General features: G+C 42.9%; 1 protein-coding gene, 1 long non-coding RNA gene and 1 pseudogene across 4 annotated transcripts; 2 read left to right on the forward strand and 1 right to left on the reverse strand.

Annotated features, from left to right (window-relative positions):
• Nucleotides 1–3,629: 3,629 nt before the first annotated feature.
• On the forward strand, nt 3,630–11,374 carry LOC139386482 (uncharacterized). The gene is made up of 3 exons (XR_011629056.1): nt 3,630–4,922; nt 8,445–8,615; nt 9,789–11,374. It is a non-coding gene; the product is annotated as an uncharacterized lncRNA (long non-coding RNA).
• Nucleotides 11,375–11,461: 87 nt separating this feature from the next.
• Nucleotides 11,462–20,653, forward strand: LOC139386483 (acyl-coenzyme A thioesterase 11-like). Of its 3 annotated transcripts, none has more exons than XM_071132044.1 (16): nt 11,462–11,641; nt 12,217–12,389; nt 13,697–13,766; nt 13,882–13,942; nt 14,069–14,170; nt 14,308–14,443; nt 14,603–14,756; nt 15,007–15,126; nt 17,738–17,876; nt 18,025–18,080; nt 18,185–18,251; nt 18,706–18,789; nt 19,018–19,151; nt 19,282–19,446; nt 19,546–19,672; nt 19,880–20,653. In XM_071132044.1, exons 2-16 carry the CDS (start codon nt 12,242–12,244, stop codon nt 20,066–20,068), a joined length of 1,752 nt encoding a protein of 583 aa, XP_070988145.1. In that variant the 5' UTR covers nt 11,462–11,641; nt 12,217–12,241; the 3' UTR covers nt 20,069–20,653. The 3 variants fall into 3 exon arrangements, with proteins under 3 accessions (XP_070988145.1, XP_070988144.1, XP_070988146.1); XM_071132043.1 differs by having other exon boundaries at nt 11,467–11,979; XM_071132045.1 differs by having other exon boundaries at nt 11,532–12,109.
• Nucleotides 20,654–21,359: 706 nt separating this feature from the next.
• Nucleotides 21,360–26,105, reverse strand: LOC139386715 (protein FAM151A-like; annotated as a pseudogene).
• Between the last annotated feature and the right edge of the window lie 747 nt (nt 26,106–26,852).

Below are 26,852 nucleotides of genomic sequence, written 5' to 3' on the forward strand. Positions count from 1 at the left end.
AGGGGGGAGGAGCAGGATGAACAACAGAGTAAACAGTGAGTGGGAAAGGAGGGTGAAGAAGAAGAGGAGGCAGAAAAGGGTTCTGTCCTGTGCTCACTAATGATCCCATCACTGTTGAGACAAGGGATAAAGCTAGTGAGGGCAGGAGGGTCTATCTTTTGTTCATGAAAAATACGATTTGGCAGTGTGAGTCCAGCCATGTGGCACTCTGCATTATACCAGTGGTGGAAAAAGTTCTAAATTGTCATACTAGAGTAAAAGTAAAGATACCTTAATAGAAATTGACTCAAGTAAAAGTAAAAGTCACCCAGTAAAATACTACTTGAGTAAAAGTCTAAAAGTATTTGGTTTTAAACATACTTCAGTATCAAAAGTAAACGGAATTGCTAAATCGTATTTAAGTATCAAAAGTAAAAGTATAAATCATTTCAACTTCCTTATATTCAGCAAACCAGACGGCACAATTTTCTTGTTATTTGTATTTATTTACGGATAGCCAGGGGCACACTCCAGCACTCAGACATAATTTACAAACAAAGCATGCGTGTTTAGTGAGTCCACCAGATCAGAGGCAGTAGGGATGACCAGTTGAGCAAATGTAAGTGTTTTCATCCCTGGCGTAGTTGTGCAAGGCATTATCGCTGGGATATGAGGTAACAACAGGACCTGGCCTATGTTAAAAGTGTTTGTTTTTTTAAGTACTAAGTGTTTGTTAGGTAATAAGCCTATGTTTAAAATATGCCTAAAATAATTAAAATACAAAGTGATTGTTGAATTGTGTTTGGGAAATAAAGATATACATGTTTTTAAAAAGGTAGTGGTAATATTTCATTCAGTACAGAAATACCCATGGTAACTGGTGCCAAGATACTACTTTTTGGGGAGAAAGAAGCTATGTTTTCAAAACTGTAATGTTTACATGAAGACCATTTCCAGGAATACACAACATCCTGAAACATATGTAGACATCTTTGTTAGGACGAATACTCTATTGCCCATGACGGAATCATTTTGCAATTATTTTAAAATTAGCAACTTTGTATTTAGTATTTTGGAACTTTTTTCTCATAATTCTGAAAATATTGTTCACCGATATGCCTTGGGATGTCCATTTTGGACACTTCTCAGCTTGCCTGCTTTGGTTACCAGTATTCATTCACAAAAAATCTATAACATTCTTTTCATTTTGTTTCATTAAATTACATTTTGAAATATATGCAACAAAATGAACTATGTCTTTGTTTTTAAGTGTCTGGTTTTGAAATAACAATGTACCATATTATGAGGGAATAGTATCTGATAGGATCCGTATATAATTGATTCCGTTTGGATTTTCATTTTACTTCCAAAATATTTATTAGGAAATAACTTTCATATGATCATTCTGGGGCTGGACTTTTCACAGTTGGATCGTGTAAAACCTGCAAAAATGACGAGATAAATTAGCATCTTGGTAATGTGAACATTATTCCACCATTACATTTTTGCTATTCAGGAATTCACATAAATTACTGTTGTCACCAGTAGTACAGCTCATATTCAGCTCCCCTCTAGCTCTATTCTTTACCATTTTTGCAACTTCTGCCATTTGGTTATTTTCTTGGTCCGCAGAGGTGCAGTGGACTTTTGTACAGTAGCAGGCCCTACTCTGCCCTCCTGGCCCTGAGTCTCCTCCCTCTGGTAGCCCATGTCCCAACGTCCCATCATCTCCATCCTGGTATAACCTCCTGGGTACTGGGACTGGATTCCTGGATTGGCAGCAATGAACTCCTTGATCTTCTGGTCTGCCTCTAGATTCAGGTCTATCAGCCTATTGAGCCTGACCTGTTCCTTTGCCTTCTTCTCCTGAATAATTGTTTTTATCTTCTGAGCCCTCACTTTCTCCCACTCCTTCCAGCGCTTCTCCAGCCTTTGTCTTCTTTCCTCCTTTTTTATGAGTTCCCGCCGTATGATCTTCTGTAGGTCCCATTGGCGAAGGATGGCGTTTCCGTAAATGGCATAATCATTGTATACTAAACTCTGGATGTTAAAGGTTGTGTTGATTCTCTTGCGATAATCTTCTTTGACTCTTGTATTGATCCAATTGATTATCCTCCTCCGCTTGCTCCTAGCCTCCTTGGGGTCTGTCTCCTCCTTGTCATAACTGTACCAGAGACATGTGTATCCGTCCCTGCAGAGTTCACAGTCGCAGGGCCCATACATTAAAAGGTATTCCACCTCTTCATCACCGTCAGCCTCATCTGCTCCATCAGGTAGTGAGTTGTCCTCATGACTATCCTGGCTGCTGTTCTTGTCCTCCAACTCCCTGTACCAGAGCCCATTTCTCTGTACCCTCTTCAGCGTGTTCTTTCTTCTGTACCTCTTCTCCCACTCTTGCCAGCGTCTTTCCAGCCTCCGTCTGGTTTGCTCACCTTTGAGGAGTTTTGCCCTCTTTTCTCTCTCCCGCTGGGCACGGCTGCAAACCACTACACCGTTTATGTACAACTGATCACTTTGAGTCTCCTCCCTCCAGTATGTTCTTGCAATCTTTCTCTCGTTTCTCTCTTTGACTTTTCTGTTCACCCAGCCAATCACTTTCCCAGTCACGCTGTCCACTTTGGTAGTTCTCTCGTCTGCCTCATTACTGTTTGAGGAATAGGTTCCTCCCTCCATATCTCCATTAGTCTTACTATTGGCAACATTCATAGGTGGTGCGCTGTCTTCTTTACTAATATTACTAGAGCCGATGTGTCTGTAACATTTCTCGATGGCTTCGGCCTGGCCTCTACGCCTGGCCTCCTTAGCCCCCTTTTGAAGCTCATGCTGGGCTTCTTCCAGATCTGAGGAACGCATCATCTTTTTGTTGCCCATGAGAGCCAACTCTTCATCCTCACACTCCTCATCCTCAATGTCCAGCAGCTCCATGTCTGCCTTCTCAGCCCTGGGCCTGGGTGCTGGGTCAGCCTTGGGCTCGAGTCCATACTCAGGTATCAGGTCTGGTTTCGGCCTGGGCTTGCACTCAATGACCCTTGCTTTTAGCACAGGGACAGCAGGCTCCAGCTTTCTCTGGACCCTCTCTTTGTCCTGTTGCACACTCTCCATATCTGTGTTCCCCCATGTCTTCTGTCCTGTTTTTCTTTCATATTTTTCTGCCTTTGTCTTATCCTCTTGTACCCTGAAATTCTCTATCTCTTTCTGTCTCTCCGTTGTTTCCTTCTCCTGTTGCCTCCTTGCCATCTCTGCCTCCTGCATGTCTTGTTGGCACAAAACAGGGATATATGGAGGTGATCTGAAGAAGACAACACAGCTGTGTCTCTTCTTGAGTACTCCTTAATTATGATGTCATTCCATTCTATCATTCATACCATTGTCATAATCCAAACCCTTTTAGTGATGACAGTGTTAAATCGTTTGTCTTGAAAAGATTATTCTAAAGCAGCAATTCTTTCCCTGATTAACTGATATTGTATCTCTGTAAAGGGTATAAAACTAGGCTCATCAATATGAAATAGCGTACTACTTATCTTGTTTACCCAGAAGTAAAATTCTCAAAGTTGTCACTTCCTCTTTCACTTCTGGGGGGAATGTGTTGTGAAATTGTGATTTCCGTTGTGTTAAGGAAATTAGAATTTCCTCACGTGAAGCCCATTGATTTACAGAACTGACCTCTTTTGATTACTAGCAGATATGGTTTTTAAATAGTAGTATTATTAGTGGTTTACTGATGCCTGCTGCTGCTGAAGTGCGAAACAAATTATTTAATTTTGGTCCATTCATTGTGCAGAGGGACGCGTTGTTGTGTCTGGACTGGACGCGCTGGAGATAAGGAAAATGGCATCCCTTGAGAGGACAAGAATAAGATGTCAGGAGAAGTGCAGTATTATCATAAGGAGACATACTTGGAATATGAAGGAGGAATGAGGGAAAAAGAGAGGCAGAGGAGGTTGAAGAGAGAGAGGGGTAGGAAGAGGGTGAGCTTGAATCGTTTAAAAATGGCAGGAAAATAGAGATGGTTTGTTAAAGAAGATTGGTAGAAAGTGTAAGCAGATCGAAGACAAGAGAAATGGAAGTGAACGAGGGCAAAGTATCGGAGGGGGTAGGTGTGGTGAAGTTCTCTGATACTAATACATTACGTTGTTACAGGTGTCAAGCTTATGGGCATGTGGCAGCAGTGTGTACGAAGGAGGTTCTTACGTGTGAGAAGTGTGCAGAAGGGCATGAGACAAAGGAATGAGTAGCATTGGGGAAAGTAGTGGTATGTGTTAATTGGAAGGGTGCCCATAGGGCTGGGGATCAGAAATATCAGTTGCGAGAGAGGCAGGTTGAGGTTTCCGGGGTCAGAGTAGTGCAGAAGTTGTCATATGCTGAGGCAGTGAAGAAAGTAGAGGAAGATGGGTTGGGGTGGGAGGGATCCTGAAAGGAGTGGTGTGAGTAGTATATCTGTACAAGTACAGAGAGATAGGTCAACAAGTGATATATGCTTGAGTAAGATTAGATTTTTAGTGTTTATAGAAATGGTTATCAACTGTACTGGAGGGATGGAACACAAGTCGCTGAAAAATGAGGTTGTGGTGGCAGCTGCAGAGAGGTATTTGGGTGTACAAGACTTGTCAGAAGAGTTACAGGGTGTGTTGAGTGTCTTGTCCTTTCAAGCTGTTGGCCTGAGGTAGGACTATTGGAGTAGGGTGGTGCGTTTGAGTGTAAGGTATTTTTGTTGATTTATTTTAATTTTTAAGCTAAGTATAAGGGAGTTATACTCCAGTCTAGTATGTGGCGGTAATGCAAAAGTGTTTGGATGCCAACCGCCGTTAAACCTCATCGAAGAAGAAGTAAAGGAAGCGAAGTCGCTCTCGGCCAAACCCCTCCCTTTCGCTAATTTCACTGTTTATTTCACCGTGTTTATGATCCGGGTGGAGACCCCGTGAGCAGTAAACGTGGTAGATGTGAGTGAGGATGTTTTCAACACAGCTATTACGAATCTTAGTGTTCATCCCGTCGTTTAAACCACTGAAACAATTGTGCTTAAAATGTTTGACTGGCAAAGGGGATGTTTTCGTATGCTTAAAAACATACACCAAGCAATGTACTTTATGGAATGTATTCAAACAACCGTGTTCAGTAAGCTGTTGATAAGACTGGCAGTGGACAAAGTGCACAGTGTTGTTCACCGGAGAGTAGCCTATACATTTCATACGAACTCCTGGCTAGCCACTGGACTTGCAGCTACCTTTAACTAGCTGTATAATTCATCCTACTTTACGATCAACTGGCCAGCTGTATCAGGCAGCTAGATGCGAGGGAAACAAATATATTTGGTAGCTATCCGTCTGATTGATTGTTACAGAATATCCCTGTCGAGGGCGCTACAGTACGCTATATCACTGTTTGTCTGAGTATTTGTGTATTCATCAATTCCGCATACTCATGCCTTAAGCCAATCGAAAAAAATAGCCATGTGTCTGTCTCACACAAAGTTCCCTCCATTTTTTTCCGGTGCAAATTTCAGGTTTTCTGAGCAAACTTTAACGTCATGTGCAACTTCCAACGCGCGTTTATTGTGAACACTGACGCATGTTGATTTTCGTCCATCCACACCAGACGCGATCAGGTCACGTTGGTTGAAATATCAAAACAAACTATATTGATTTGGGGACAGGTCGAAAATCATTAAACATTTATGGCAATTTAGCTAGCTGTTGCTAACTAATTTGTCCAAGGATATAAACATTGGGTTATTTTACCTTAAATGTACAAGGTCCTCTACTCCGACAATTAATCCACAGATAAAATAGTACAAATAGTTTGTCCATGAACAAAATGTGCACACGTGGCTACATGCAGCTCTCGCTCTGATCTCAAAACGAGCGCATCAAATCAGTTTATTTGTCACGTTCGCGGACACAACACTTTCCTTACTCATTCATTACTGCTGCTGTGCTAGTTGAGGCGCTGAGTGGACGTAGGAAGAACTCACATTTTATGGCTTATAAAAGTGTTGAATACAACGTGTTGACAGTGCTGAGTAAGGACTGAAACATGAATTCACTCACAAAAACAGCATCTCTTTGCTATTTTGAACCATTTCATGTGTCTGAAGGTGTAAACTCTGCCTTCCCGGCAGGCCCAGAGTGCTGCAGACAGTCATCTGAGCAGTAGGCCTATAGTGCATTTGATTTGCTCTCGGGGCCCATCGGAGAAGGCAGCGCTTGCTTCTCTCTGCCTGCTTCCAGAGGCAGTTTGGAACTCGGTAGTGAGTGTTGCAACCCAGGACAGACCATTTTTTACGCGCTTCAGCACTCGGCAGTCCCGTTCTGTGAGCTTGTACCACTTCGCGGCTGAGCCGTTGTTGCTTTTAGATGTATGTTTCCACTTCACAATAACAGCACTTACAGTTGACCAGGGTAGCTTTAGCAGGGCAGAAATTTAACGAACTGACTTTTTGGAACGGTGGCATCCTATGACGGTGCCACATGGGAAGTCACTGAGCTCTTCAGTAAGGCCATTCTACTGCCAATGTTTGTCTTTGGAGATTGCATGGCTGTGTGCTCGATTTTATACACCTGTCAGCAACGGGTGTGCCTGAAATAGACAAATCATTAAGGTTTTCGGACCATTATTTCAAGCAAAAAAACATGAATAAATGTGTGGTCTCAAATATTCAACATTAAGGATAAGTTATATTATACTAAGTTACAGTATAATAAATATATTTGTTTTTTCATTGGATGACCCCTCATTTCGAATGACTTAAAAATGTTGGGGGAAAAGGGAGATGGTTTGTTAAAGAAGATTGGTAGAAAGTGTAAGCTGAGTGAGCTGTATGTCCTCATTCACTTCCATTTCTGTTGTTCGATCCAACAAAGTATCCGAGGGGGAAGGTGTGGTGAACCCATGCCATCTGATGCCCCCTTCCCGTGGGCCTTTTTCAGAAAGGTTCCAGGTGATTTGTTTGAATCCGTAACTATGTGGCAGAGTGCGAAGTAGATACATGTCCTTCTTGTTTCTGTATTGGGTGATGGGACCGTAGCTCATCATGTGGAGTGTCATGATTTGTGGATTCTTATTCTTGACATCTCTTAGGACAGACTCCAGGTGAGCCCATACTGCTCTCTCATCATGTCTAAGCGAGTCAGATATGGTGGCGTAGGACTGGCTTCCCTCCGATCGTAGACTGCTGTCTATGTAACCGATGTGAAATGGCCGTGGCTTTTGAGGAGCGATGGGTAACGATCCTTCGTGGGTGTCAGTTGTTGATGTGAGCAGAGGGTCCCTGGTTCGAGCCCGGCGAGGGGACGGACTAAAGTTATACTGTTACATCGACACCCCCCAAAGTAGAACCACTGGGTTTCTGTGGCTAATTTGCAATTGAGTTAGCAGTAATCTGTATCCTGACGATAAATGCATCTGCAAATTGACCCTCAATTAATATAGATAGAATGGTTAGTAGTTGTTTACATAAACGTATTTTCAGTATTAGCTGCTTGATAAAAAAAAGTTTTTGACATAAAACACCCGTACCCTACCAAAACCTGTAGATGAATAACTTAATACAAAGACAAACATATTGACATCAGTACAACCATTTTGTGATTCATTGTTTAATTTAACCTTTTATTTATCTAGGCAAATCAGTTAGGAACAAATTGTTATTTACAATGACGGCATAGGAACAGTGGGTTAACTGCCTTGTTCAGGGGCAGAACAACATATTTTCACCTTGCCAGTTCGGGAATTCGATCTAGCAACCTATCGGTTACTGACCCAACGCTCTAACCGTGAGGCTACCTGCCGCCCCCAGCATCTGGTGTACCCGGAATTTCTGGTGACTCACACGTGGCTACATGCTTATGACTTTTCTCACATAAACATGTGCTTATACACCCATGTGAACACTTGACTTTGACATCAAGTATTTTCTAAACGTTAAAAAGACATGTATGGAAATACCCGCAAATAAGTATAGAGCCGGTATTTAAAGTTAGAGCGAAATTTAGTGTAAAGACAAATTTAAAGTTTAGCTTCACTGTCCAGATAAATATGTAGGGGAGTATAGGCCCGTATTCAATACAAGGCCTTCAATATAACAAACTTCTAATAGTAATTTACGCTTCAGCCGACATGTGTAGCGCTAACCATTAATGCAGTGTCCGCGAACGTCAGGGGAAAAATGCCTTTTTAAAGGCGCGTTGTTTGCTGTTTATTGCGCTGCACTATAACGCAACTTGCATTGAATCCCAGCCATCAGCGATGTAGTGGTAAAACGTTGGGTAAACGCTGATCGCCGTTCGCGGTAAGTAAAGAAACATTCCCTTTACTTTGAATGCATTTTCCTGATAAAGGTGGGTAAATGCTCACACAAAATAAAAATAAAAGTTTGTAAACTGCCAGCCATAGATTACTACATACATTGATCAATAGCTTAGCCGTTATATTGCACCTGTTATTGGTCCCCTTTTCCCTCCCAGGTGAAGACTTGTTCCACGTGTGAGAACTCAAGAGCATGGCCCCTCTCCCAATGCTTGCTGGTAAGGAGGAGGTCAAAAGCACAGCCGACCACGTCCTTGAGACGTTCTATCCCATCTCTCCCACCATCGACCTGCAGAGTGTCCAGGTCTACCAGGAGCAGAACCATAAAGGTAATACTACTGTTTATCTCTCAGCAAAACCAGTCAATACACCTACAGATACATAGGATTTGACTGACGTGTTTTTATTTATTTCACCTTTATTTAACCAGGTAGGCTAGTTGAGAACAAGTTCTCATTTACAACTGAGACCTGGCCAAGATAAAGCAAAGCAGTACAACACAAACAACAACAGTTACACATGGAATAAACAAACATGCAGTCAATAATACAATAGAAAAGGTCTATATATAGGTTGTGCAAATGAGGTAGGCAATAAATAGGCCATAGTGGTGAAATAATTACAATATAGCAATTAGACACTGGAGTGATAGGTGTGCAGAAGATGAGTGCAAGTAGAGATACTGGGGTGCAAAGGAGCAAAATAAATCAAATAAATAACAGTATGGGGGATGAGGTAGTTGGATGGAATATTTACAGATGGGCTATGTACAGGTGCAGTGATCTGTGAGCTGCTCTGACAGCTGGTGCTTAAAGTTAGTGAGGGAGATATGAGTCTCCAGCTTCAGTGATTTTTGCAGTTCGTTCCAGTCATTGGCAGCAGAGAACTGGAAGGAAAGGCGGCCAAATGAGGAATTGGCTTTGGGGGTGACCAGTGAGATATACCTGCTGGAGCGCGTGCTACGGGTGGGTGTTGCTATGGTGACCAGTGAGCTAAGGTAGGGCTTTACCTAGCAAAGACTTATAGATGACCTGGAGCCAGTGGATTTGGCGACGAATATGAAGCGAGGGCCAGCCAACGAGAGCATACAGGTCGCAGTGGTGGGTAGTATATGGGGCTTTGGTGACAAAACTGTGATAGACTGCATCCAATTTGCAGAGTAGAGTGTTGGATGCTATTTTGTAAATGTGACATCGCCAAAGTCAAGGATCGGTAGGATAGTCAGTTTTACAACGGTATGTTTGGCAGCACGAGTGAAGGATGCTTTGTTTGCGAAATAGGAAGCCGATTCTAGATTTCATTTTGGACATAATCTAACAGTTACAAAATACACTGTACAGCTGTGCAGTTTTACAGGTCCCACAATTGTCACACATTTGTTATAAACAGAAATGGATCGTAACAGTGAATCCATTTTTACTTAGTAACTTAGATTTTTATACAAAAGCTATTTGAAAACATATGACCAGGTTTTTCTTCTTCTCTCTGGGTTGCCTCTTCAGATTCCTCCAGGTCTGTCGGGGTACAAGTATAAAACATTCCAGAGGTTCCTGTCCCTTTATCTGAACGGAGCTGTGTGAGCTGCAAAAATCAGCGCCTGAACAACAACAATAACCTTCCCATTTCTACTGTCAATACTGTCATATCTGAAAATACAGAAACCCTAGATAATCTATCTCATCATAGTCAAACGTTTGATTGTGTTTCTCTACCCTCGGACTGTTGTGGTTTTGAATTACACTCAACAAAAATAAACGCAACATCCAACAATTTCAAAGATTTTTACTAAGTTACAGTTCATATAAGGAAATCAGTCAATTGAAATACATGAATTATGCCCTAATCTACAGATACGCATTTGTTAGTCACAGATACTGTACCTTTAAAAAAAAGAAGGTAGGGGTGTAGATCAGAGAACAGTATCTGGTGTGATCATCTGCCTCGTGTAGTGTGACCCGTCTCCTTCACATAGAGTTGATCAGGCTGTTGATTGTGGTCTGTGGAATGTTGCCCCACACCTCTTCAATGGCAGTGCGAAGTTGCTGGATATTGGTGGGGACTGGAACACGCTGTCGATCCAGAACATCCCAAATATGCTAAATGGGTGACTTGTCTGGTGATCTTGTCACAGTATCTCTATGCATTTAAATTGCCATTGATAAAATGCAATTGTGTTTGTTGTCTGTAGCTTATGCCTGCCCATACCATAACCAGACCACCACCATGGGGCACTCTGTTCACAACTTTGGAATCAGCAAACTGCTTGCCAACTGCTTGCCCACACAACGCTGTACAGTTGTGTGCTCTTCATCCATGAAGAGCACACTTCTCCAGCATGCAGGTGGCCATCGAAGGTGAGCATTTGCCCACTGAAGTCGGTTACGACGACAAACTGCAATCAGGTCAAGACCCCGGTGAAGACAACGAGCATGCAGATTAGATGGGTTCTAATAGTTTGTGCAGGAATTATTCAGTTGTGCAAACCCACATTTTCATCAGCTGTCCGGGTGGCTGGTCTCAGACAATTCCGTAGGTGAAGAAGTCGGATGTGGAGGTTCTGGGCTGGCGTGGTTACACGTGGCCTGCGGTTGTGAGGCCGGTTGGACGTAATGCCAAATTCTCTAAAAGGACGTTGGGGGTGGCTTATGGTAGAGAAATTAACATTAAATGATCTGGCAACAGCTCTGGTGGTCATTCCTGCAGACCAGCATGCCAATGTTAGTCTCCCACAAAACATGAAACGTCTGTGGCATTGTGTTGTGTGACAAAACTGCACATTTTAGTGGCCTTTTATTGTCCCCAGCACAAGGTGCACCTGTGTAATGATCATGCTGTTTAATCAAATTCTTGATATGCCAGACCTGTCATTTTAAATGGATAATCTTGGCAAAGGAGAAATACTCACTAACAGGAATGTAAACAAATTTGTGCACAAAATTTGAGAAAAACTTTTTGTGCAAATAGAACATTTCTTGGATCTTTTATTTCAGCTCATGAAACATGGGACCAACACTTCACATGTTGCGTCTATATTTATATGTAATTATGATAAACACATGATACATTTTTTTTAAAAATGTTTCCATAACTTATTGAGTGGTTACAGATGTCACACAATTAAAATGGACTAAATGTCGTACTCAAGATACATTGAAATATGCCGGTGAAATTATCCATTCCACCTTAAAATGTGGAGGGTGTTAGCGTCACGTCCTACCCACAGTCACTAAAACGGTCCGACCACAATATCATAACCACCTGAAGCGCGTCGGAGGTTGTCGACACTACATGGGCAGAGTACGCGATCTGGAAAAACCCAATCTCGAAATATTCCGTGCGTGTTATACCTTTTGAGGTAAATGAATAAACAAAATCAAATTATCGTCGTTGTATCCTGATTCCACTGCTGCGTGGGCATTTTGATTTCATGTTTGTACTTTGGAGTGAACTTTTCTCTGCAGTTAGCTACCTTTGCGATCACTAGTGCAGTGTCCATTCATGCTGGTAGCTCAGATTTAATTTAGCTAATGTGCTGCTACGTTTTTTACGACGGTACTTGCAGCTGTCGAATAGAATGAACTAGCATTGCTGCTACTTAGCTGTCTAAGGGAAGCTCCTATAGCAGAACAAGATTTTGCAATCACTGGCACTGCGCAAGAATCTGTCACACCTACTGTGTATATTTGAGTTCAGGTGAGTCATGGAGCAGGCGAGCTCTACTGCCAGTTAACTTTGCTACTGCTCTTTCTATTTAACCCTTTGAAGACCCAGGGATTATAAAACCCAGGAATTATAAAGCATATTCTATATTTCATTTTCGATGGTAGGTATTTCTGTATTTGCTGGCTAAAGCCTATTTTTATGTGTAACATGTTGGTCATTGTAGGTCACCCAAATGAAACGCATTAACTAACATATGTCTTTTCCTAGAGAAAGCATCTCCGGGACCCCTAAAATGAGCAGACACCAAAATGGGGAGGAGTACAGGAACCCAACAGAGGTGAAGAAGAGCCAGATAGTGATGCCCTGCCATGCCAACCACCGCCAGGAGCTCAGCGTGGGAGAGCTGCTCAAATGGATGGACTCTACAGCCTGTCTGTCAGGTGTGTGTTCTCTTGCTCACAGTGGGCTTGTGGGAATATGCTTATTGGTCCATTTTGGATGATAATTTTAAGGATTTTTATTCGGATCCCCATTAGCTGTTGAAGAAGCAGATGCTATTCTTCCTGGGGTCCAGACAAAACTCAGAACTTCACAAAAGACAGAACACAAATGGAGAAGAACAGCAACGCAGGTTTAAACTAAGAACACTAAAGGGCAATGGGACTGAAGTTCCTTAGTAAGACATGATTAGGTTGCATTGCTATGAAACCTAATAAACTTTTACTAAGACATGATTGAGTCATAATATCGCGTACACGTCCACATCATGCTCAGGAAGCCCTTTGCGTATATAATGATGGCATAGTTTCTCACTATGAAATGTCAACACATTGTAACACTGTAATATTTGGTGACACTGACCAGCGTTATCTTCACAGGTAAAACCAGCGGTGATGTTTCTAGGACGTCTTGAGTACTCCACTGTTACTTGACGTCTGAGTACTCCACTGTTACTTGACGTCTGAGTACTCCACTGTTACTTGACGTCTGAGTACTCCACTGTTACTTGACGTCTGAGTACTCCACTGTTACTTGACGTCTGAGTACTGCACTGTTACTTGACGTCTGAGTACTTAGTTGTTACTTGACGTCTAAGTACTCAGTTGTTACTTGACGTCTGAGTACTCAGTTGTTACTTGACGTCTGAGTACTCCACTGCTACTTGACGTCTGAGTACTCCACTGCTACTTGACGTCTGAGTACTCAATTGTTACTTGACGTCTGAGTACTCAATTGTTACTTGACGCCTGAGTACTCAATTGTTACTTGACGCCTGAGTACTCAATTGTTACTTGACGTCTGAGTACTCAATTGTTACTTGACGTCTGAGTACTCCACTGCTACTTGACGTCTGAGTACTCCACTGCTACTTGACGTCTGAGTACTCCACTGCTACTTGACGTCTGAGTACTCCACGGTTACTGACCATCTGGAATAATAGGCTATGCTTATAAAAACAGATTAAATATACTTTGTAGACTCTTTGACTCTGGCATAACAATTTGTCACTTTTGTTTAGGGGGAGAAAACATAGTCAGGTTAGGCTAATGGACAGTATCCCGGGACTGAAGGGTCACACTTTTCCTACTGATGTGCTGCTGTGACAAAACGAAAGTGACTCTTGCACTCACGAGAGCCCTAAGCTTGGCACACTATGTATAGTATGTTGAACAGTAGTCCGTTCTTAACTGTAATCTGCACTCTCTAGACAGGAAGTACAACCTCATTATTTATTTACTCACTACAGCTGAAAGGCATGCTGGGTGTCCCTGTGTCACTGTCTCGGTCGACGACATCCACTTTGAACACACTATTGGGTAGGTGTCTGGGTTGTTAGGTCGCCTTCTTTTGTTGTGTGCATTCTCTCTTAATGACAACTACTGCTGATAAAGTATGGCTTACTTAAGGATGTGTGTGTGTATGTTTCTTCAGGGTTGGACAGGTGGTCAACATCAAGGCCAAAGTCAATCGAGCTTTCAACACCAGCATGGAGGTCAGGCCACATTCAAACCCTATGACATATACCCAGTCCAAATCCAAACGGATTGATTTCCAACTGCGCAATAGTTAAATTCCGGTGATTTTGATATCTACTGTGATGCTTTGTGTGTGTCTAAAGGTTGGCATCGTGGTGAGCTGTGAAGACCTGTTCAGTGATACCCACTGGAGTGTGTGTCGGGCGGTTGCCACGTTTGTCAGCCAGCGCACCACGGGAGGGAAGGTGGTACTGGATGAGAGAGTGCCTTTATAAAGATGCTGGGTTGACGTTTAAGTGTTGCTGCTGAGTAATGTTGAGTGTGTGTCTGCTCTCTGCTGTAATCGGCAATTAACTTGACTTTGCGGGTGTCCACTCTACAGGTGCAGCTGCGTCCGTTGGTCCCCTGTACACAGGCGGAGCAGGTGGAGCACAGTCTAGCAGCTGAGAGGAGGAGGATGAGGCTCGTCCACGCTGATATCATGAAGGACCTGCTCGCTAACAGGGCCTTCCAACAAGGTCAGTCACTGTGGCATTGACCTTTGCGGGAGGACTAACACCACTACAGGAACTGTAATGGGGTATGACTCGTCATGCTGAGTAATATTGAATTTGTGTATGCTGACACGTTCTGTAATAACCTGTGTGTGTGTGTGTGTGTGTGTGTGTGTGTTTTAGTGGAGGTCCAGGAGGCTGAGAAGGCGGTGCCAGCAGAGAGGACACGGGTGGAGAGTGTTGAGTTGGTTCTTCCCACTCATGCCAACCACCAGGTCAACACGTTCGGAGGACAGATCATGGCCTGGATGGAGAACGTGGCTACCATCGCTGCAAGGTATAACACCCACACCAGATGCACACCATCTGTAATTCTCTTAAATACGCAAAGATGTGATAGGATTGCGCTCATAAACCCTTTTTTGGACTGGGCACCTATCACATTTTTGCATAGCTAGATTGGTTGTATTTTGACACTAGCCCGAGTGTAGTAATGTTATTATACATTGATTCCAAATAAAACAAAACGTATGACATTTACATGTTTTTTTTTTTTTACTCCTCTGTGTCATCCTCCTCCTCTCCAGTCGTCTGTGTAACGCTCACCCCACCCTGCAGAGCATAGACATGTTCCATTTCAGGGGTCCCTCACACGTGGGCGACCGGCTGGTCCTCAAAGCCATAGTCAACAATGCATTCAAGAACAGGTGAGCTTTAGATAATTTACTGTATAAAGCAAAATCATAAATTGGTTTGACAGTGATTATGTTGTTGTTGTTGTTGTTGTTGTTGTATTTGAGTCTTTCAAATCAATGGGGGAGTACTTGTGCTCATGTTATTGGGTGAGTCATTAGGGGAACATTTTACGATAAGGCTCTATTTGTAAAGGGGTTATAATAAAGTTATTAACAATTTATTTGATCATTTGTGAATGCATTATAAACCATTAATAAATTGTTGTATCGCATTGGTCAAAATAGTGCAATAACAGGTCAGTGTTTGCCAAATATTGAGCCAGTATTTACCTCCAGTTATTAACCATTTATAAAGAGATCCTTATGTATCATCATGCAACCTTATTTTCAATAGTTGCACAGTTGAACAAGAGTTTATTTTCTTACTTTTGGGTTTGATGCATTGGTGCTTTGTCCCAGAAACAGAAGAGGTTGGTTTTCATGGTGTCTGGACCCACCTTTGAAACCTTGATGCCCTGGCCAAATTTACTTCCAGGACATTATTCAATCATCATTCCTAACATGTTACCCCTTTCCAGATGATGTCAACACACTTACCACTTCTCTTTGACAGTATGGTGAACGCTCTGGTGTGAAATGGTAACCGTATTACCTTCGGTTGGTGAAACAGTGGAGGTATCCTCTCACAACGTGGAATGTTTTGGTCTTCATACCCAGCATTCATTGACTGGACATGTTTAACAAAGTGTTGAATCTTCTCATGTATGTAGTGATGAGTACCCAATACTGCCTATAAGTACACTATATATACAAAAGTATGTTGACACCCCTTCAAATGAGTGGATTTGGCTATTTCAGCCACATCGGTTGCTGGAAGGTGTATAAAATAGAGCACACAGCCATGCACCCTCCATGGCAGGAGAATGGCCTTACTGCAGAGCTCAGTGGTACCGTCATAGGATGCCATCTTTCCAACAAGGCAGTCAAATTTCTGCTTTGCTATATCTGCCCCGGTCAACTCTAAGTCATTTTATTGTGAAGTGGAAACGTCTAGGAGAAACAACGGCTCAGCCGCGAAGTCGTAGGCCACACAAGCTCACAGAATGGGACTGCCGATTGCTGAAGCGTACAGCGCATAAAAATTGTCTGTCCTCGGTTGTAACACTCACTACTGAGTTCCAAACTGCCTCTGGAAGCAGTGTCAGCACAAGAACTGTTCGTCGGGAGCTTTATGGCCGAGCAGACACACACAATCCTAAGATCACCATGCGGAATGCCAAGCTTCGGCTGGAGTTGTGACTCATGTTCACTGCCAATGGACTCTGGAGCAGTGGAAATGCGTTCTCTGGAGTGATGAATCACGCTTCACCATCTGGCAGTCCGACAGACGAATCTGGGTTTGGTGGATGCCAGGAGAACGCTACCTACCCGAATGCTTAGTGCCAACTGTAAAGTTTGGTGGAGGAGAAATAATGGTCTGGGGCTGTTTTTCATGGTTCGGGCTAGGCCCCTTAGTTCCAGTGAAGCGAACTCTTAACGCTACAGCATACAATGACATTCTAGATGATTCTGTGCTTCCAACTTTGTGGCAACCTGTTTGGGGAAGGCCCTTTCCTGTTTCAGTATGACAATGCCCCCGTGCACAAACGAGGTACGTACAGAAATGGTTTGTCGAGATTGGTGTGGAAGAACTTGACTGGCCTGCACAGAGCCCTGACCTCAAAGCCATCAAACACCTTTGGGATTAATTGGAACACCAACTGTGAGCCAGACCTAATCGCTCAACATCAGTGCCCGACCTCACTAATGCTCTTGTGGCTAAATGGAATCAAGTCCCCGCCGCAATATTCCAACATCTAGTGGAACGCATTCCCAGAAGAGTGGAGGCTGTTATAGCAGCAAAGGGGAGACCAACTCCATGTTAATGCCCATGATTTTGGAATGAGATGTTCGGCGAGCAGGTGTTCACATACTTTTGGTCATGTCGTGTATGTCTAAGCTCTGAGTGAACTCTCAAATAATCTATAGATGTTTTACCCACATGTAGAACTGCAAAATGTATACCTTATTTTAAAGTGACAATCCACTGCCCATTAACAAATGAATTACCAACATTTATAACTGCTGAAAAGATACCTTTCTAAGGAAAGTGAAAACCTATGGATCATGCATTGAGTTAGGCCTACCAATATTTATAGCTTAAAAGAAAGTGGAAACCTTCTGGCCATTCTCCTGAGGGATCCCCTTTAACATTACAAGTCAGAATAGAAATTGACTCACTGTCACATGATGTCAGTGTCAACACAGAATTCTGTGCACGTTCCAGGTCGTCTTTATTTCAATCGCGTTTCACAGATGGGCAGATCTCACAAAGTCAGGGATTTCTCCGAACCACACCAAAAATATAACTTGAGATCTTCAGATGAGGGCTTAATTCCTGGAATTTAAAAAAAAGTGTAATTACAAACTCTTTATAAACCCTTTACAAATGTAACCTTATTCTAAAGTGTTACCGGTAATGGATTGATCAATCTCTAATAAGTTCAAGTTTCACTCATTAACTTTCATTGGATCTGACCTGCTGACCTGAGATGGTAACGTGAGTGTCCCCGTGATGTCGCAGCATGGAGGTGGGCGTGTGTGCGGAGGCTTATCAGGGGGAGGAGCCTCTGAGACACATCAACAGCGCCTTCATGACCTTCGAAATCCGCGACCAGGAAGGCAAGCCATGCACGTTGCCAAGGATACGACCCGAACCGCTGGTCAGTCACCTGATGCTCATTCACAACTGATCAAGATTAGATAAATGTTCACATTTTAACTAAAAATGTTAGAAACAGTAACTAAGGCCCCTATTTTAAACAATTTTCACAATATTGTCCTGTTGTCTGATCTGAATCTCACTGACAGGAGGGAATGAGACGTTACCAGGAGGCCATCGCTAGAAACAAGATCAGACTCGACAGGTGAACAGATAAGCCCATTTGTTAACATTACTGCAAAATCTAGATTATAATTGGAATTAGGGCACAAAACGGAGATGCCAATATATTTTTGGGTGTTTATTCAGGAAGTACATAATATCCTGCAAGCAGACAGAGGTGCCCTTATCTGTACCGTGGGACCTCAGCAACCAGGTAAAGGAGGAGAAGGGGGACCCCAAATGTCTCAATGTACTCACTGACTACAAGCTTTGGTTTTCACTCGGGTTCTCTCTTAACATAACAGTTGATACAACTTAGACGTGAGAGGTAAACAGTACCGACAGGAGTTGAAATGCTGGTCAAGAAAGATGAAGAATAATAAGCATGTCTCAGTCACCAGTAAAAACCAAAGTTCATACGTGTGCCGGGTTTTATGGACTGTCCAATCACGTTAGCCGTGAAATCAGATATAAACCATATCGCCGGGGTGATAACGTGATTGCGAAAGTGCTATGTCCTGTCTAACTGTCCCAATGAAAACATTGCACTTACCGTGTTTGAAGCTAAATTAGTGTAAAATATGAATAGTGGAACAATTCCTATTCACATACAGTAGCAATGTGATAGTAGTAACAACTGACTTTGACTGTATCGTGAACGGCTGCAGGTGTACCTCAGCTACAACAACGTGTCTGCTCTGAAGATGCTGGCCGCCAGAAACAACTGGTTGTTAAACTCTGAGAAAAACAAGGTGAGCTTTCTTGAGACTCTCTTTTAGGTTAACCACAAGGCAGAGTGGACCACAGGTTATGGCCAAGGGGGCCCTGAATTTTTCTCAATCACATATTTAAAGGTCATGTCTAGGGCCAAGGGGGCCCTGAGTTTTTCCTGATCACATGACCGAACTAGGAAAAACTCGGGGCCCATGTTAAACTAAGGGCTCTAATCCTGGTTTATGTAATCCTCCTCTGTCCACCAGGTGAGCCTGTACACCCTGGAGCAGAAGCAGGTGTTGAGTTTTAAGGTCGAGACGGAAGTAGACATCCCAGCTGAGAGGGCCTTTATGTTGCTCTCTGACTTAAGCAAGAGAGTGGAGTGGGACCCAAACTACGAGTGGGTATCTGTATGCACGCACACTCTGGACTCTCTCAGGTGTCCTCGAGTGTACACAGCGGCCTCCCCCACATTTACAGTGTAATGTGTCACACTGGCTTCTCCTGATTTCATGACGTTCCCTGTGCAGGAGGTGTGAGCTGATTCTTAGGGTGAACGATGATGACTTTCTGTACCGCGTGGTGACTCCTTCCATAGGCCAGGATGGGGCCAGTAACAGCCCTTCAGCCGATCAGGGAGGGAAGGTCCAGGACTTCATCCTCCTGGCCTCCAGGAGACCACCGTGTGACAGCGGGTGAGTGGCAGACTGACAGACACAGACAGGCAGAAAAAAAGAGAGGAGACCATGCGAGTGAAAGCGATTGAGTGACAATGTTTTTCTGCGCCTTCCAAGGGACCCTTATGTTATTGCTCTGCGTTCGGTCACTCTACCCACACACCCTCCTACAGAGGGCTACAACAGGGGAGAGGTGCTGTGTGCCGGCTTCAGCATCCTGGAGGTCTCCAAAGATATCTCCAAGGTAAGAAAGTGTGTAAACTGTCATTTTGTAGGTCTGCTCATAAGTTCTCCCCCTGCACTTGTTTTTAAACCAAAGCGGTGGGTCTTGGCAAAAGTAATTGTTTGCCTTTTGCTTTGAAGTACCTTGGATATCCACTGGGAAAATGAACATGACAGATTGCACCGTTATTGATGATGTTGACTCCTATCCTTGTGCTGGCTCTCCTAGATCTCCTACTTCAACCAGGCGTCTCCCGAGGTCCTGCCCTACATCTCCACAGACATCGCCGGGCTCTCCTCCAGCTTCTACGGCATCTTCTGCACCTGTAACACCTTCCTCCAGGAGAACAGGGTTGACCATGCCTCCACCCCCCAGTCCCAACCACCATCCTCTATACTAAAACGTACACAACTCTAACCCTTTATCTTTCACCACCCTGACCCCCTCACCCTTGATGACCATTGTACTGATCGATTGAACACACTGCCATTTAGAGGATCCGATTATCTTCAACTGTTTATTTTATTAGAATGGTTTATGAAAGGAGCCTAATTCCCAGATTTGTTTGTGCAGTCTTGCCAACTCCTATGGTCATTGATAATGATCATGAATGTAGGAGTTAGCAAAACAGATCTGGGACCAGGAACGTTTTTTGTGGCTGTGAGTAATTCCGATTGTCCCTTAAAGCACTTAGTCTCCCTATTCTCCCCACCTGTGTTCATTAGATTGACACCCAACCCCCTGTGACCTGGCTCAAGCCTGCCCAGAGCACTCTGGCCTCTTCACACACTAAGCTGAGCCATGTTGACAGCGAGGATTATTAGTGTGGAAAACTATATGTTTTTATTTTTGAACAATGTTCCCAGTCATAACTTGTGAAAAATATGATGTTTAAAATCATTTTAAAAGTGTTTGAACTTTTCCAGAGAAAGAATACTAACCAGATGTCTTTTTTTCTTCTGAGAAGGGCACTTTATTTGACAATAAAGGGTCAGAATTGCATTTGATATGTTTTATTAATTTGTTTTTTATGACGAGGCTATTTAATGTTTCACTTTACACATGTATCTTAGATAAGATATTGTTATCTTAAACTAAGGCGATTAAAAAAAAGGGGATATATTGAATAGAAATTACAAAAGAGTAGACAATTATTGCTAATAATTGTACAATCAATATTTTACGATGAAATTGAAGACATGATTTTATTTTTTACAACTTCAAATCCAACGAAACAAATAAATGTAGCAAACTGCCGTTTAAGGCGATCATGTCTTCACATCTTAGACCTGTCCCACTGGGCACAGAAGTCAATTCAACGTCTAGTTTTGATTTACATTTGGTTGAGTTGTCAACTAACATGAATTCAATGTGAAACCAACAAAAAAGGTCATCATGTCATTGGATTTAGGTAAAAAGTTGGGTGAAAAAAAGAATGCACTTGTGTTGATTACTTTTTGCAAATCCTATCCGTTTTCAGTCATCACATAGATTTTTTGGGGGGTTGAAATAATGTGGAAACTATTTTTTACCCAGTGGGGTAGTTCTCAGAGATATACAAATTTCATCACATAGATTTTTTGGGGGGTTGAAATAATGTGGAAACAATTTTTTACCCAGTGGGGTAGTTCTCAGAGATATACAAAACAAGCTTCTGTCTTTGCTCTCAGAGGTTGGCCATGATCGCCTGTCGCCTCCTGATCCCACTTTATATGCCGTGCTCCACTGTCAGTGAGTATCGTGGCTGCCCCTCCTGAAGCCTCCTCTGCCCCTTCACAGACCTACTTAGTGGCTCGGCCCTTACCTGCAGTGACACTCCTTGCCAGGGCCCCCTCAGTACCTCCTCCATGTCTTCCACCATGGCCCTGGTATACCCCTCCCCCAGGGCTTCAAGGGGCCAGCTAGGGGCCAGTGTGATATAGAAGACCTGGTTGACTGTGGAGGAACTCCACTCCCGGAGATGTAGCCCTGGGTCTGGGAGGCACCATGGAACAGGCCATACAGGAGGTCCCAGTGGTAGGCTGAGCTGAGGAAGTGGAGAGAGGGCTCCAGCTAGCTCTGGGACTGGATCTTCAGGTAGGTACCCCAGGGCTTCGGGGAGGCCAAAACCAGGTCCAGGCAGTCCTGGAGAGGGAACTCTGGACGGGAGCTGTCCACCACTGGGACTCCAGGCTGGGTAGAACCAGATCCCACTGGAATGATGAGCATCCCACTGGCACTGTGTAAGGTTATGAAGCAATCAGGAGATTTGACCTCTGTATTCAATTGTCAATTTGAGAAAGTATGAATGTCACTTGACTCAAATTGTGATGAACCCCCCCCCCCCATCTGTATATAACCCATCGTTGCAATTGTCAATGGGTGGCATTTAGGTTGCACCCCATCATAATCCCTCCAGGTCTACCTGACCGCAGGGAAAGCAGTGAGGCCCGGTCTGTGACTGTTCCACTGGATGTAGTGGCAATCTCAATATTTTGGCTGAAAATAGTCAAATCAGGTCTCCTCCAGGGTAGAACATTTCCAGCCGATCTCTGCTCTGCAATCACACAAACACATACAACTTAGTCCTAACATCAGGATGGACTGGTTGGAAATACCATTTGGTTTTACTAGTTGTTGAAAATACCTTATTGTGAAGTAATTACATTTTCAAGACCGGAAAGGGGAATGGTAATAATAACAAATAGGCTAATGATGATTTGTATGACGACATACATTAGTTACTGTAAATTACCTCATACAACGGAGTTCCACAGGTTTTCTTAATGGCAGCTTCTTTGAACTGGGACAGGTAGTAGACCCGTTCAAGGTTGGGTTTGTCCCTGACGAACAGCAGGTCGTTCACACTTGTTTTGTGCGAGAAACGTTTCAAGCTCCTAGTTCAGAACAGTCTAACCAAAAGTGGAGATCCTTTGTTGCTATCCAATGTGATAACTAGTGAGTGTGAACGAGTCAAACCTGAGCTATTTTCGTAACCTCCCAGTGTGATTGAACGATTTGAAAGTCCTAACTAGATCAACTACTGTATATAGGAGCAGTTCCAGTTACCTTGGCGATTGACTGAGCAGCCAGCTGTTGTGAGGCCTTCTATTTTTGGCCATTACAGCGTGGACGGGAAAGGTGACTTTCTGTGGGGCATTTTCGATAATGGCGTACATCTGGCTAATAGGATTGCTCTTTCCTGGCTACTCACTCACATCCGTTAATGACAGGTCAGAAGGCTGCGACGTTGGACCCAGGGAGGATGTCAGTATTCAGCCACACTGGTCGATTCATCCCGTTAGTCTGGTTTGTCATGCTCAGGAAGTCTAGGGAGGGAGTCGCCGCCTGAATGCTTTTGAAGTTCAGCTTTATGCCTGAAGGAGTCCAAATACAATAGTATCATATACCTGTTGTATGCGTTAGGTAGGTTAGTTCTTAGGAGCATATTTAGACACTACACTACCACTTCCACACTCCATCCCAAGGTGGCAGCAGCACCCAGTCAGGTGCTGTGCTTTGCCAGGGAGTCTTGTTAAAGCTACATGTAATTTAAAGCAACAATATAATGACCAAATTCACATAGGACTTTAGGTTATAGATCTGTCATTTTCATTGAAAGCAAGTCTAAGAAGCGGTAGATCTATTCTATGTGCGCTATTTCTATGCTTCCCGTTCTTAAGTTTCATTTTTGTATCTTTTACTTTCGATTGAGCACACCAGCTTTAAAAAGCTGAAAATATATTTCACAGCGGTTTAGATGGTACAATGATTCTCTACACAATGACTGCTTGTTTTGACACAAAATGAAATTAGGCGAACTATTAGAACTTTAGCAACCAGGAAATGGCAAAGCGATTTCTGCATAGTGCATCTTTTTTGTACCCCTTTTTCTCCCCAATTTCGTGACATCCATTAGGTAGTTACAGTCTTGTCCCGTTGCTGCAACCCCCGTACGGACTCGGGAGAGGCGAAGTCAGCATGCATGAGCCCGGCCGCCACAAGGAGTCGCTAGAGCGGGATGGGATAAGGACATCCCGGCCGGCCAAACCCTCCCCTAACCCGGACAACGCTGGGCCAATTGCAGCTAGGCTTAGAACCCCTAGCCTTAGCGAGTGAATCAATATCATTAGTCTAGCTAGCTGGTTTCGTAACATATAACAGTTGATTAAATGTGCTATATTATGTTGTGCAGCTGATCCTTTTAGGTAATTGATCGACATTATTGATTTGTACTAAAGGACCAGAAGAAGCTAAGGCCCTAACTGATATTTAAAGTTGTATTGATAGATTTGATACCTTTCTTTGACTGGAGCACTGCATCCAGGAGGGACTACCTGAATGTGTCCAATAAGAAACACATTCAGGTAGTCCCTCCCTTTGCTAAACGTTTTGCTAAGTTGTGTCCTAATGAACACTACCCAGGCTTTTACTACTGCAAATCCCCTCTGTATACTGTCAAATGTATACTTGATGTTGACACTTTCTGTACTATACTGGTAAAGTTGCATAGAATTCAGAGAACAATTCATATTTTACCAAAATACATTACTTTGTAGTGCTTTGTTCATCTCTGACTTGTTGGCACGGTGATACCAGGTGGCATGCAGTGTGTCTCTCTCCCTGATGTCTCCAGTTTGGACAAGGAAGTCTAGCATGTGTCCATCAGTAGCAAACGGTAGGATCGTCTCAGAGGTCCCGAGCAGTATCCACAGGCACAGTTATCTCCTAGTCACAGCTGGTTATCTATCATTACCATGTAAACTCTAGTTATAAAGTGAAATAAGGAAGTCATATACAGTAGGCTACAGTAAATACAAAAGGTAATTTTAACATTATTGTATGACATTAAGATCAATACTGTAGATGATACATTCCAAGTATATATGATTACTGTATGCTGGTGAATTTGTCTTGAAAAAGGGAAACAAAATAAGAAGTTTGAGTTACCTGCATTTTGAGTCACAACGGCAGAGGTGATGGTGGTGGTCAGAAGCAGTACAAGGAGATCTACACTGACACAGTCAGGTGCTGTGCTTTGCCAGGGAGTCTTGTTAAAGCTACATGTAATTTAAAGCAACAATATAATGACCAAATTCACATAGGACTTTAGGTTATAGATCTGTCATTTTCATTGAAAGCAAGTCTAAGAAGCGGTAGATCTATTCTATGTGCGCTATTTCTATGCTTCCCGTTCTTAAGTTTCATTTTTGTATCTTTTACTTTCGATTGAGCACACCAGCTTTAAAAAGCTGAAAATATATTTCACAGCGGTTTAGATGGTACAATGATTCTCTACACAATGACTGCTTGTTTTGACACAAAATGAAATTAGGCGAACTATTAGAACTTTAGCAACCAGGAAATGGCAAAGCGATTTCTGCATAGTGCATCTTTTTTGTACCCCTTTTTCTCCCCAATTTCGTGACATCCATTAGGTAGTTACAGTCTTGTCCCGTTGCTGCAACCCCCGTACGGACTCGGGAGAGGCGAAGTCAGCATGCATGAGCCCGGCCGCCACAAGGAGTCGCTAGAGCGGGATGGGATAAGGACATCCCGGCCGGCCAAACCCTCCCCTAACCCGGACAACGCTGGGCCAATTGCAGCTAGGCTTAGAACCCCTAGCCTTAGCGAGTGAATCAATATCATTAGTCTAGCTAGCTGGTTTCGTAACATATAACAGTTGATTAAATGTGCTATATTATGTTGTGCAGCTGATCCTTTTAGGTAATTGATCGACATTATTGATTTGTACTAAAGGACCAGAAGAAGCTAAGGCCCTAACTGATATTTAAAGTTGTATTGATAGATTTGATACCTTTCTTTGACTGGAGCACTGCATCCAGGAGGGACTACCTGAATGTGTCCAATAAGAAACACATTCAGGTAGTCCCTCCCTTTGCTAAACGTTTTGCTAAGTTGTGTCCTAATGAACACTACCCAGGCTTTTACTACTGCAAATCCCCTCTGTATACTGTCAAATGTATACTTGATGTTGACACTTTCTGTACTATACTGGTAAAGTTGCATAGAATTCAGAGAACAATTCATATTTTACCAAAATACATTACTTTGTAGTGCTTTGTTCATCTCTGACTTGTTGGCACGGTGATACCAGGTGGCATGCAGTGTGTCTCTCTCCCTGATGTCTCCAGTTTGGACAAGGAAGTCTAGCATGTGTCCATCAGTAGCAAACGGTAGGATCGTCTCAGAGGTCCCGAGCAGTATCCACAGGCACAGTTATCTCCTAGTCACAGCTGGTTATCTATCATTACCATGTAAACTCTAGTTATAAAGTGAAATAAGGAAGTCATATACAGTAGGCTACAGTAAATACAAAAGGTAATTTTAACATTATTGTATGACATTAAGATCAATACTGTAGATGATACATTCCAAGTATATATGATTACTGTATGCTGGTGAATTTGTCTTGAAAAAGGGAAACAAAATAAGAAGTTTGAGTTACCTGCATTTTGAGTCACAACGGCAGAGGTGATGGTGGTGGTCAGAAGCAGTACAAGGAGATCTACACTGACACAGCATGATCTACTATTCTTTAGTAAAGCATCGGATATATCTCCTCTGGTCCTCTGGTCCTCTTCTGTCCTTCTTCAAATGGTTTCTTCCTCCATGCATCGTTCACTTCTTCAGACATTCTTTCTCTGTTCTATGAGATCTCAAAGCAAGTGCAGTACGATTGGGTGCAGACAAGGACTGTCGGACTGTTGTGGAGTGAGAGAAAGTTGAGTGTTTTACTGTGTAAAAGTGCAGGCCAAACAGTGTTATCTGTGGACCAGAGATCACATTGATTTCACAGAGCAGATAGTGCTTTGTATTCTACCTGTCACCACTCATCTCACTCTAATGACTCGACCCTTCAGGGAGAACTATTGGTTTTTCAAAGGTCAAGGATAAACTTAGAAGGTGAAAGTGATGATTTAGAACAAATGTATGTATCCAATAGATGATGGGTTAATTATTTATACCCTTTTATCTAAAGATATAGCAGTAACAACTGCAGGTGTGATGGGGAGCTATTATTTTACAGCACCTTGTATTTTAATGTCACATTATCAGCTAATCTGAACATTGTTTTTCTCCAGACAACAGAAAATGTAAAAAATATTTTGCAACGGAAAACAAAAATGTGTTTCTTAGTGGACTGTTTCAGTATGTTTTCTTCCATTTAGTGCATGATGAACATGACCCAGTGATTCAC

This window comes from Oncorhynchus clarkii, chromosome 28 (assembly GCF_045791955.1).
Source record: "Oncorhynchus clarkii lewisi isolate Uvic-CL-2024 chromosome 28, UVic_Ocla_1.0, whole genome shotgun sequence".
Lineage (NCBI taxonomy): Eukaryota > Metazoa > Chordata > Actinopteri > Salmoniformes > Salmonidae > Oncorhynchus > Oncorhynchus clarkii.